At 41.2% G+C, this 12,894-nt stretch overlaps 1 protein-coding gene across 2 annotated transcripts in view; it reads right to left on the minus strand.

Annotated features, from left to right (window-relative positions):
- WRN (WRN RecQ like helicase) overlaps window positions 1–12,894 on the minus strand; it is a gene marked incomplete in the record, with an annotated part of 240,253 nt that overhangs the window by 27,180 nt on the left and 200,179 nt on the right. For both annotated transcript variants that reach the window (XM_056569404.1, XM_056569396.1), the window contains 6 exon segments: window positions 685–763; window positions 2,020–2,096; window positions 2,181–2,256; window positions 4,695–4,792; window positions 5,714–5,884; window positions 11,493–11,634. In XM_056569404.1, the coding sequence (XP_056425379.1) occupies window positions 685–763; window positions 2,020–2,096; window positions 2,181–2,256; window positions 4,695–4,792; window positions 5,714–5,884; window positions 11,493–11,634 (643 nt within the window).

Here is a 12,894-nt window from a genome sequence, read left to right on the forward strand (position 1 = left end):
GGGGATTAAGAGGGGGGGCAATAATGGCAAAAGGGGATCAGAGGGAGGGGGAATAATGGCAGAAGGGGATTAAAATGGAGGGGGGAGATAATGATTATTCCCCCCCTCCATCTTAATCCCTTGTGCCATTATCCCCCCTCCCTCTGATCCCCTTTTGCCATTGCCCCCCCCCATCTTAATCCCCTTGTGCCATTATCCCCCCCCCCCCCCGATCCCCTTTTGCCATTATCCGATAAAAGTACTTATTTTCATAATGCGTGTTATTACTTATTTTGTCCGTGGGTACCCCTCGAACGTAAGTTCCGCGCGAGGGGTACCTGCGGACATACTTTCACCCTTTGGGTGTACAGTCATGAAAAAGGTTGCGAACCAGGTCACACTGGGCAGTGCATTCCACATGGCCTGCCTCTCACCAAGCTTGAGCTAAAGGTCGAGGGGGCTTAAAATTCTGGATGTATATTTTAAAACCCCAAATAAATGTGCTTTAAGGGGCTAACGTTTGTATATTTAAACTATGGAAACTAGTTTTGCGGAAAAGCTTGGTTAGGTCCATGTCTTAAATGCATCTATCATGGACATTTAAGTACCTGCACAAAAACAGATTAAAGCAATTTACCTAGCTTTAGGTCTATTGGCCAACTAGCTGACCACACACGCCAGTCACTCTCAACACTTTTAACTCACCTGCAGCTCAATTTCTCTTGGTGACACAGCTGGTTCTGGAGGTTTGTATGGTTTGCGTGGTGAATTGTGTCTCAAAACACTTAAAAAAGATAAAAACACATAAGTGCCCAAGATGAGAACAGTTTAATTTGCGTCCTAAACATCCTACATCTTATCTACTTTATAGAGTTATAAATATACACTACCCCCCCAGTGGTTGCTAAAGAGAGCCATTGAACATTTCTAAAGTAAATGAGATCAATACCATTAATAAAGTGTCACTGTCACTTCAGGAGAACGGTCTGAGAGATGTGAGCAGCATCATAGGATTATAATGGAGCAGTGAGACAAAGATTGATGCGAGCCAGGGGACAGTGATGAAACTCGCATCTCCTGGCTCATTTTTATTCTCATGCTTATAAGTAGGAGTCTCAGCACTGACACCCCGCCCAATCAAAATTTTTGGCATGTCTCTGTAACATGTCAAAAGTTTTTCTAAGAGATAATCTCATTAGAGATAAAGAAAAAAACAACAGCGCTCCCTCAGAAAGTACGTCAGGATTATGGGGTAATCAGGATAAAAGACAGCCTCTTACCGAAGTGTGTTTCACTGAGAGTGCAACACCTTAGCAGGAACGCAAGATCCAAATTGTTCTCCACTGTGGTCCAGTCAGAAACTGGATAATTAAGCGCATAGAGAATTCTGCCGAAAATGACCAGTGTAAGGCGATTCCTCCCATGAATATAAATATTGTCCAAACTGGGTTAGACTGTATAAGAGTTTATTCATGAAACAGCTCTTATACAGTCAAACACAGTTTAGACAATATTTACACTCGTCATTTTTGGCAGCATTCCTAATGAGGTCAAATATTCAAAAGTTTTTCTAAGTGACAATACACATTTAAAATGAACCTGTCATCAGTGACACGCACACTAACCTGTTGGTACAGGCTTGTAGTGCGGGTGACACTGATGAATATACGTACTACTGGCCGATCCGTGGCCACATTCACCAGTTAATTAGGCGGCAGGCTTGGGGCACAGGCAGCGCTCCAAGAGCACGATGAGATTACGGCTGCTGCTTCCTCATTCTGCCCAGTTACAAGCAGACTTGAGAAAGCAGCGTCAGCCTGACACCTGAATAAGGAGGATAACGGTGAACGGAGTGACGGATCGGCCTGTGGTAAATATAATCAACAATGTCAACCGCACTACAAGCCCTTAAAGTAAATTAATAAAAAGAGATTTATGCAGCTGGTTTAATAATGGCAGATGCAGTATACTAATAATTTTATACTGTTAATTCCAATTTAACCTCTAACTAAGTAAATAATTAATGCCTGCTAAAAATACCTGGTTGAGGGGAGTTCTGAAGTTTTTGAAAGCTTCCCAGGTTCTTGATATGTAAACTTGTCTTTCAAAAAGGCTTTCTGAAAATGCAAATAAACTCATGAAAAAAGTGCCATGCCATCAATACAAATGAATGAAAAAATACAAAAAAGTAAGAAACTAACCTGAATGCCAGCTTCAGGCTTATTTGATGCTGCATCCGGTAATCGCTGCTTAACCATTGGAGAATGTGACTGCAAACTATTTAAAAATACACATGTAAAAAATCCAAAATACATAACAATTTCTAATCTAGTGTTCTTCCTTTCCAGTCCCTTCTTTTGCCCAAAGCGGACTCGATCTATTTTCCTTTTAATCTATGTTAGTTTAGCCTTTATTTAGTTTTGATTTGAATGCTGTGATCCCATTTATCCAGAGAACAGTGGTGTCAAGTTCTCATTTCTGGCTGTGTATTCAACAATGACAATTAGGATAATTTACACTATGGAATCTTTGGCGGAAGATATTCCAGGCAAAGATTCCATCTGTAGTGAGCAATGGCAGAACAAGCCGGGGCTATGAACAGTAGAAAACATGCGGCCTCCTAGACGGCAATGCATTTCTGAGTGGATTCCACAAAAAGAATGAAAAAAGAATGTTCATTCTTTTGGCGAAGTCTGAATTCTGAAATATCTATGGCAAAACGTCCTCAACAGAGATTATGTATTGTCAATGGAGCAGCAGATTCCCATTGAAAATAATAGGAAGTTGCTGGACTGGAATTCCGCTAGGAAAATACAAAGTGTGAAGGGGCCCTTAAAGCGTATCTGTCACTAACAAAAAGAAAACCCTTGAATGTTACTCGCAATGCAATTAGCATCATTTTCATAGCATTTTTACCTGTTTTCAGTAAAGTCAAGTCATGTCACATATATGCTCTGAAAGCCTGCTCATGTCCCCTGCATTCCTCTTCCTAGCAAGGAGTGTGTCCCTGAGCAAGCTGTGTTCGCTTTCATTTCCTGACTCTGTGGGGGAAGACGTATCAAAACCTGTGTAGAGGAAAAGTTGACCAGGTGCCCATAACAATCAATCAGATTGCTTCTTTCTTTTTTTAAAGGCCTCTGAAAAAGGAAAGAGACAATCTGATTGGTTGCTATGAGCAACTGCGCCACTCTTCCTCTAAACAGTTTTTGATAAATCTCCCTGTCTTTCAGCTCCTGCTGCAGGGAACCAAGTAACAAGCTGTGAGTTCAAAGATGACTCTGCCAGGAACTGAATATTAAATTAGCCTGTATGGGGAAGTCTAGTGGCCGGAAATTATAGCAACCAAATAGAAGGTAAAAAAACCCACAATATTGTGAACTAAAGTGCTTCTTTATGGGACACTTTTTTTGGAGGGGGGTACTAAAGTGATAATCCTATTTATTTGTATATGTTTGAAAATATTTTTATGTATAAAAAAACACATTCAATGGCCCTGATTTACTATTGTAAACCCGACCTGCTTTGTCGAGTTGTGTGCCAGATCCTGGCGCTTTGCGCCAGAACTGAAAGAAACCCAACCAACTTTCCATTTTACTGAGAAAACCTTAAAAAGGGGCGTGGCCAGAAAATGTGTGGATTGGAGCTGAGGCAAAACCCCATAGCTTCGAGCAGTCATAAAAAAAAAAAAGGAAAATGTAGGGGAAAGTGCAAAATGTATTATTAAATTAGTTAATACTGTGAAAAAATATATTTTGGGGAAAAAAAAGCTCACAAAGAAAACAACACTTAGTAAATTAAGGCCAATGTATTTCTCTGTAGAAACATATAAAGAAAAAACATACTAAAGATTTTGCCCAAATCCTAGTTATAGCTTACAAATGCGGATGTGAAATATTGATCTTAATACAGAGTGTAAAAGGGGCCGTGGATTGACAGCTGCTTTGAAGCCTTAAAGGGTACCTCTCATCAAAAAAACTTTTGATATATTATAGATTAATGTATGCAGAATAACTTTACAATTGCATGTTATTAAAAAATATGCTTCTTTCTATTTAATTTTCCACTTTGAAGAAATGACCACTAGGGGTCTCCCTACCAGTCCTGGCAGCAAGCATTTCAGACTCATGCTGGAGTCCTAAACACTACGAGTTGCCAGTCTGCGTTTTTCCACAAAGGAGAACACTCAGAGCTGCCAGCCTGCTTTGTTCACAGCCTGTTTGGCTGTGAACAAAGCAGGCTGGCAGCTCTGAGTGTTTAGGACTCCAGCATGAGTCAGAAATGCTTGCTGACAGGACTGATCGGGAAAAATACAATAGAAAGAAGCATATTTTTCATTAACATGCTATTGGAAAGTTATTCAACATTCATTAATCTAAAATATATCAAAAGTTTATTTGATGAGAGGTACCCTTTAAAGGGGTATTCCGGCCTTAGACATCTTATCCCCTATCCAAAGGACCCCCCCCCCCCCCGCAATCTCGGCACGGCTCCAGGCATTCTGTGCCGGGCGCGGCTTCCGAGACAGAGACGTTGGCGTGACGGGGATAAGAGGTCTACGGCCAGAATACCCCTTTAAGCATCTTTCAGAAGCCTTTTCAATAATAAAAGAAGTGTGCTGATTGGTTGCTACAGGCAACTGGTCAACTTTTCCTCTACAGATGTTTTGATAAATCTTCCCCAATATATGTATGTGTAGTGTAAGCTTACAGAATTACCTTGGTGCCACAAATTTACGAGGACACAATTCTTCATTTGGTGTCAACAAAAGACTTGGGCATGATTGACAATTGGCTTTACTCATCCAGTTTCTACCCTATAGAAAGGAGTACATTTCATCATTCACAAACATTTTACAATTTTTTTTTCTAAATGCACAATTAAGCAACTTTCTAATTAGTCTTCATTAAAACATTATTATACCATATTGTTGTTGTAGAAACTGTGTAACCCTCATAGATGGCTCTGCTGCTGCTTCTGGCAAAGGAAATCTGTTACCATTGTCACCTGCACTAACCTGTCTGTACCAAGAGAGAGCAGCAGCGGCTTGGGGCATGGACGGAGCTGCTCCCTGCTGGGTCCCACTGCTAGAGAACATCAGCGGTGACGTCACTAAGCTCCGCCCGTGCTTCAAGATGGGCCGCAGCAGAAGCTTAATTGAGAAGATTACTGGAGACCCCTGCCACAGAACGGGACAAGATAAGTACCGTTGTCATCAGTGCCACCTGCACTATCTGTCGGTACCGACAGGTTAGTGCAGGTGACAATGGTAAAAGATTTCCTTTAAGGTTTGTAAGCTCAAGTAAGGGGAGATAAGGACTCCTAATGCAGAAGTTAGTACAGGAATGAAGCTCTGCTTATTTAAATACCACCACACTGGTGCTTTAAATACCACCACACCAGGACGTACATTTATCTCAAAACGAATCTCAAAACTTTTAGGTGTGAACTAAGAAAAAGGGCACGTTACCAGTGGTGGCAGGTGCGTCAGGAGGGGTTAACTTGACTATGTAAAAACTGTTATATTCTCCATGTTCTGTATTGCAAATTTTGTTTCTACATTCCCATGCACTTTGCTATTACTGTATTATACGGAGGATTTTATACACACAAATCCACTGCAGAAAATACACAACGTAAATACACTGTGTGAATATACCCTTACAATCAAAAGGAGAAATATAACCAGCTAACAATGGAAGATGTGGAGTACAGAAAAAATATGACAACGCATTACCTTGGATGTAAGGCCACATGTAATTGCAAACTTGGTTCGACCAGACAACTCTTGGAGGAATCCTTCAGAAATCAGCTGCCTTGCCAGGGCCTTCCAAAAAACCTCTGATACATCTCTTCCTTTACCGAAAAGAGGATGTCGGCGAAATCTGTCTGGCAATCTTTGTGATGTCTATAATTCAATTGTAAGTAAAACTAAGTTTTTAGTAACAGACAGCAACACAAAGATCATACTCTACTTTGACACCACATTGTGTTTTTGCATTACAGTTGCAAACATATACCAACTATCATATTTTTTCTAAAGGATATGTCAAACAGATTCATAAAAATTAATACAAATAAAAATTCAGTTGCGTAAAAGTTTGTTTTGACTTACAGGATATGGACACCCTTGGAAAGCATTTTTTCTTGCTTTGTACTTATTATGGTGAAACATTTTTTTTTTAATTTTTTTTTTAAAGGTTGCTTAGTTTTGCTTCTACGGCCTCGGAATCTTGCTGTGTGAGCTCTATTTTCTCATTACACTTGTATAAAGCTTTTATAATTCCCTCCTGTAGACTGCCTTGTATTCTCTCTCCTCTATTTCTTCAGCCCATGTGTGCTATCCTCCAGGGATTCTCTACCCTCATCCACTATCTGTCACTGATTTCTATAATAATTCATTATATTCAGGGAAAAAAAGTATTAAGTGAAAGGCATAGGCATCGGGACCCAGATACCCCCAGGAATTCAAGCGAGGGGACCAATAATGAAGGGACACTTAACCCCCCCAGTCAACCCCCCCCCTCCACGGGGCTGCTGCCACCAGTGCTAAGGCCTCTATATGCATGGCTTACAAGGAGACTCAGTAACAGTTGATCATGGGATGGTATAATACCCCAGAGTTGCTATTCCGTCCTTATGTTGGCACTGCGGGAGGGGAGTGGGACCAACATATCATATTTTTTGGTCCTGCCTATTAATTGTTGGATTCTGGGGTTGAGGTGGGTCGTTTACTAACAAGCATTTTAGAAATTTCTGTACCCCTGGACCCCATGGTGCACCTCCTCCATCTTTCCCCCAATAGTATGGGGAAAAAGTGTTAAGCTGCTCCTACATATACTCTTGGCAGCTAAAGTGCTGAAAGCAAAGTTTTGGAAGGGGTCTGCCCCTCAAGTCTCTTCTTGATCGCAGGCTGGTATTCGGGAGATTTGTCCTCTGAAATATCTTACTGCTTTCCTCACTAATATGGAGAATATGTTCACTTCCATCTGGGAGCCTTGGGAGCACTATGTAGACAGACAACCCCCCTGATAACACCCCCCACCCCCACCTGCCTTCCTTCGTTTTCACTTTTGTTCTGTCCTGTCCTTGTGCTGTGTAATGTGTGTGGTTTTTGTTTTAAGTTTCTTTTGTTTTGGTAGACTGTTCTATTTTTCTATACATATTGCTGGCTTCTTAGTAACCTACTGGGCTTGGTCCCCCTTGCCATGTTTGCTGAGCTCTATTTCAGTTCTCCCTTTCATTGCCATAGCTTATGTTTTGGTGTTTAAATTTGGATATGTTATGCTTTAATGGATCCCAGTTTACTGCATGTCACCAGTTTTTTGTATTACGCTTTATGCTCTTATTGTTTGATAAGATTGTACTTTTGATGTGATTCCATCTTATATATTGCTGTTGTCATTGTTTATTTTTGAAAAATATAAATACAAATAAATATAAAGTTATAAAAAAAAAAAAAAAAGGAGAAAAAAAACCAGTGCATGCTGGGAGCTCCCCACCTGCCAAAGAGGAGCAGGCTGCAGGGACAGAAGACTTGAATGTGACTGGTATTAAGCTCATGGTAGGTGTTGGGGGGAGGGTTAAAGGGGTTCTCCGGTGCTTAGACATCTTATCCCCTATCCAAAGGATAGAGGATAAGATGCCTGATCGCGGGAGTCCCGCAGCTGGGGACGCCCGTGATCATGCACGCGGCACCCCGTTTGTAATCAGTCCCCGGAGCGTGTTCGCTTCGGGTCTGATTACGGGTGACTACAGGGCCGGTGGCGTGTGACGTCACGCCTCCGCCCCCGTGTGACAGCTATCACGCCCCCTCCCGTAGGCTTGCATTGAGGGGCGGAGGGTGACGTCACACGGGGGCGGAGGCGTGACGTCCCACGCCGCCGGCCCTGTAGTCGCCCGTAATCAGACCCGGAGCGAACTCGCTCCGGGGACTGATTACAAACGGGGTGCCACGTGCATGATCACGGGCGTCCCCAGCTGCGGGACTTCCGCGATCAGGCATCTAATCCACTATCCTTTGGATAGGGGATAAGATGTCTAAGCACCGGAGAAACCCTTTAAACCTGGGCAATACAAAAGGGACACACTGGACAGCTTTTGGTCCACATTCACAAACACTAATACATTTTGCCACAATTTGTGTAAAATTTTGATTTTTTTTGCCACAAATTGCTGCTAAATGCAGTAGTGTGAATGTGGACCTAAACCTGTCCAGGGTGTACAAAGCCCACAGAAGCACAGGAACTTACATTCTATCTGCCAGGACCTTCAATTACATCATCAGGAAAGTCCTGGCAGATAGAATATACAGAGGGGTCTGGCGTACAGAGGGGGTCTGGCGTACAGAGAAATCTATGGTACAGAGAGTCTGGAGGACAGAGGGATCTGGGGGACTCTGTATCCGCAGAATCAGTACCAGTACCAATGTACATATTGACCCCACCAGCGGAATAGTGACTACAGCTCTAGAGTTTAACACAGGATATAACTCAGGATCAGGGCAGGATAAATAATGTAATGTATATATATACAGTAACCCCACAAACAGAATGGTGACTACATCTATAAAGTGTAATACAGGATATTACTCAGGATAAGTAATGTAATGTATCTTCACAGTGACCCCACCAGCAGAATAGTGAGTACAGCTCTGGAGTACAATACCGGATACAAATCGGGATCATTACAGGATAATTAATGTATTAAATAAGAGGCTGTAGAGAGCCCTTGTTCTGGCTTCACACACACTGGCTTCCACAGTGCTGCCTGAAGCACTGTCTCCTGAATTCACTGTTTCCTGAAGAGCCTAAAGCTCAATTTTGTAGCGTCATGCAACATTAAGTGGTCCCGCCACTTTGGTCTCTCCCTTTGTAGCTCCACCCTCACATTGCTACACCCACTTAAAATGCTGTCTCCCCCAGATCTTTAGTCTGCTTAAAGGGGTATTTCCATAGGATTTTTTACCCATTTCCTCTCAGACACATTTTTTTCTTTTCCAGTATATTTTATAAAATGAAAGGTTTTATTACTAAGTACTGTTAATCTAAAAAACAACATATGGCTCTCATATGGTAGATAGAAAAATAAAAGCTTTACGACTCTTAGAAGGATAGGAGGAAAAAATGAAAATGAGAAAATCAAAATTTCTAGGGTCGTTAAGGGGTTAATCCTACTGAACATTCACAGAATGCAGGCTGCCCTAACTCTGCTTACACTGTACTGTGTCTGCAGGGCAGCAATAGAGAATTTATTGTGGAAATCCTTTCTGCTTGTAAAGGCATTGATTTAAGACTAGAATTGTCTATAATTCCCTCACTTCATACTCCAGATGGGAGCTTCATGTTAAGTGTGTCAATATGCGCAAAGCCTAAATTGTACAATAAAGTTTTTTTTTTTTTTTTCGTTTTATTAAAAGAAACATTGACTAATAATTAAGTGAAATTGATAACTTCACATTATATGCATTAGGCAGATCGCAGCCTTTGTTGACTGAGTCCTTATATTGACTCAGTTCTGTAACATCTCATTAAAACTGGGCAAACCTTTCATTTCTTTGTTGTTTTTATATTTTATATTTGAGGTTTCCTTTCTGGAGAGCTCTTAATCTTTCACTGTCACAAAGGCGGTATAAGATTTCATCAAATGCAACTTCCTAATTCGAAAGTTCCCAGGAGAACTTTTACTACAGCAGACTGACTAGTTTTCAAATAATAAGACGAAACCTGATCTCCTCCTGTGGTCTGATTCAGGAATACCTGAAAGCCCATCTGTACATAGTTATCTGAGGGACAAAACATACAGGTGCAGGAAAACAAGTCAAATAAGAACTGAACTATACAAAGATAAAAAGCACATTTATTTTATTTGTCTATGTGGTGTGTTACGATTTTGTATATAGATCTGCTTATGTACATATAGAATAAACCTGGTTTATTATTGTAGGTGTTTCAACAGTAACTGTCTACATGAGTTTCAGTGTCACATGTACATACAAGTTAACAATGGCCCTGATTTACTAAGAGTGAAGTGTAGGTTTCTTTGTGGGTTTTTTTCCCAGACCGATATTTTTCACAGCATTTACAAATTTTTCCCTACATTTTGCACTTTATCCTATGTTTTGCCTTTTTTTTTTTTTTGAACACATGCTCTGAGTTTCTTAGTAGTGGGGTTTTCCATGCCCCTTTTTTCTTTGACCATGCCCCCTTTCCCAGACGACCATGCCCCTTTCCGGGTTTTCTCAGTAAAATGGGAGAGTTATTGGCTTATTTTTATTGTTCTGGCCCAAATTCTTTCGCAGTGCGCCAAATTCTGGCGCACAACCCGAAAAAACTCGTCGGGTTTACAATAGTAAATCAGGGCCAATGTGTTTTCCGTGTTTCATTGTTCTATGACTCTACATTATACCAATATGTTTATACAGTATGTCACCATTCTTTGTAGGCATGTATTTTGGTGGACACTTAGCCTTGGTGAAAATCTGCCACAAAGATGGAATCTGGTGCAAATCATTTACACTGTAACTAACTGTAACTGTAACTTAAATGTGGATTTCACTACCTGAATTCTGCAACCACTGCAATGTCAAAATCCAGCCTAAACTTATTTAGATTTATTCACCTAAAAGAAACCCTGTATGTTATCTAGACTTTTGCAGCACTAATAACTCTTGTCCTTGAATATAGATGGGTCCTTTAACCCCTTAAGGACTCAGCCCATTTGAACCTTAAAGGGGTACTCTGCCCCTAGACATCTTATCCCCTATCCTTTGGATCCCCGGGATCTCGGCTGCAGCACCCCGCTTTCATTACTGCACAGAGCAAACTGGTGACGGCCGCCAGTAATGAAAGCGGGGTGCCACAGCCGAGATCCCGGGGTCCCCAGCAGCGTGACCTCCGCGATCTGACATCTTATCCTCTATCCTTTGGATAGGGCATAATAAGATGTCTAGGGGCGGTGTACCCCTTTAAGGACCCGGGCATTTTTTGCACATCTGACCACTGTCACTTTAAGCATTAATAACTCTGGGATGCTTTCACTTTTCATTCTGATTCCAAGATTGTTTTTTCGTGACATATTCTGCTTTATGTTAGTGGTAACATTTTTGGATACTTGCAACATTTCTTGGTGAAAAATTCCAAAATTTGATGAAAAATTGGAAAATTTTGCATTTTTTTTTTTTACTTCCTGCTTATAAGTAAAATGGACATCCCAAATAAATAATATATTGATTCACATTTACAATATGTCTACTTTATGATTGCATCATAAAGTTGACATGTTTTTACTTTTGGAAGACATCAGAGGGCTTCAAAGTTCAGCAGCAATTTTTCACAAAATTTTCAAAATCTGAATTTTTCAGGGACCAGTTCAGTTTTGAAGTGGATTTGAAGGGCCTTCATATTAGAAATTAGAAAATGAAATTATATTAACCATAAAATTCTTATTATTTGGTGTGTAGGGTGCATATATTATTAATCATTGAACTGCCATCATGAGTATAATTGCATACTTACTGAACCACGAAGAAATAGGACAGGCACACCTGTTCCAAATTTTTCTCCTAAAGCTTCCACTGCAGATAATAACTGGAAGGCTTGCAGGCCAAAGTCTTGGAGAGTGTCTTCTTGATCAGTGTATGAAATGTTGTGGCTTAATCTGAAGGCAACAAATAAATGTATAGTTTTGATATAGGTGACATTTATTTTAATGCAATACAAGTGGAAAAAAAAAAATTATGACAAATTCTTAAGTCCAGAATTCCAGTAAACCATACATTTTTGTAGCCCAAGGGCCCATGCACCCTATGAATATTCCGCTCATAAGGAATTCCAAGCAGAATCTGTTTGCAGCAGCATTGATCTCAACTGGATTCTGCTGCTCAGTGCATACTGCTGAAGTTCTGTAGCACAGCTTCCGGTTGTGGATTCAGATTCCACTAAAAGAATAAAACAGGTTTATTCTTTTGGCGGAATCCGCCAAAAAAGCCTGTTTGTCAATGGGATACCGAATTTTGCACGGGTTAAAGGGGTACTTCACTGGCCAGCCCTCCGGCTGTGTTCCGAACGCTGCAGGGGTTTGTCACACCCCTCCTGCCGTCAGGCCCTTCCGTAGACTTGGATTGGGGGCGTGGCCGACCTCAGCAGCATGCACACAGCATTCAGAACTAGATGTTCCGAGCTCAACCGGAAGACTGGCCAGTGGAGTACCCCTTTAAAGCCTACCTGTCCTATGACAGAAAAAAACAATGCTTATATATGTTACTCACTAGTTCATGCAGATGCTTTACACATGTTTTTTTATGTGTCTAGCTTCTGTACTTGACTCACATATTCCTCTGTTCTGCTCTGTTCTGTTCTGCTCACTCGTTCTGACATCCACTGCTCATGAAAGGGCGTGTCCGGTGCAAGCACTGGGCCCACCCACATTCACTTCTGCCCTCAGTCTGCTGTTCTCTGTCTCTTCATCCAATCACTGCAGACTGTCCTGTTACCCCCTCCTCTCTGTTTGCAGAGAGAAGTCTGAAAGGACAGGAGTGAGCTCAGAAAAGTGCTAGTGCCGTGCTCGCTTCCTGGATTTTGTTCCAGCCAATGCTTTAGCTGGGACAAAGATGATGCTACAGCCAGACAAGATTATGTTCTGGATAGTATGAGGACCCCTAGTGGTCAATTTAAAAGGGCACTCTCAGTGAAACTAATTTTTGCTATTGTACTACTCCTTATGGTAAATAACAAATCTTTCTAATGTACTTTGTTAAAAAAAAAAAAAAAAAGTTTTCTATGTTTTATTCTTGTTTAAAAAAGCTGCCACTAGGTGTCTCCCTACTTGCCCGGAGAATATTTCCCCCATCTGGCCTGGCAGAAGTCCAAAATCAGAAAATACAGTCTGGAGTACTGAGGGGGGGGGGGGGTTTGCAGC

Source organism: Hyla sarda, chromosome 1 (genome assembly GCF_029499605.1).
Source record: "Hyla sarda isolate aHylSar1 chromosome 1, aHylSar1.hap1, whole genome shotgun sequence".
Classification (NCBI taxonomy): domain Eukaryota; kingdom Metazoa; phylum Chordata; class Amphibia; order Anura; family Hylidae; genus Hyla; species Hyla sarda.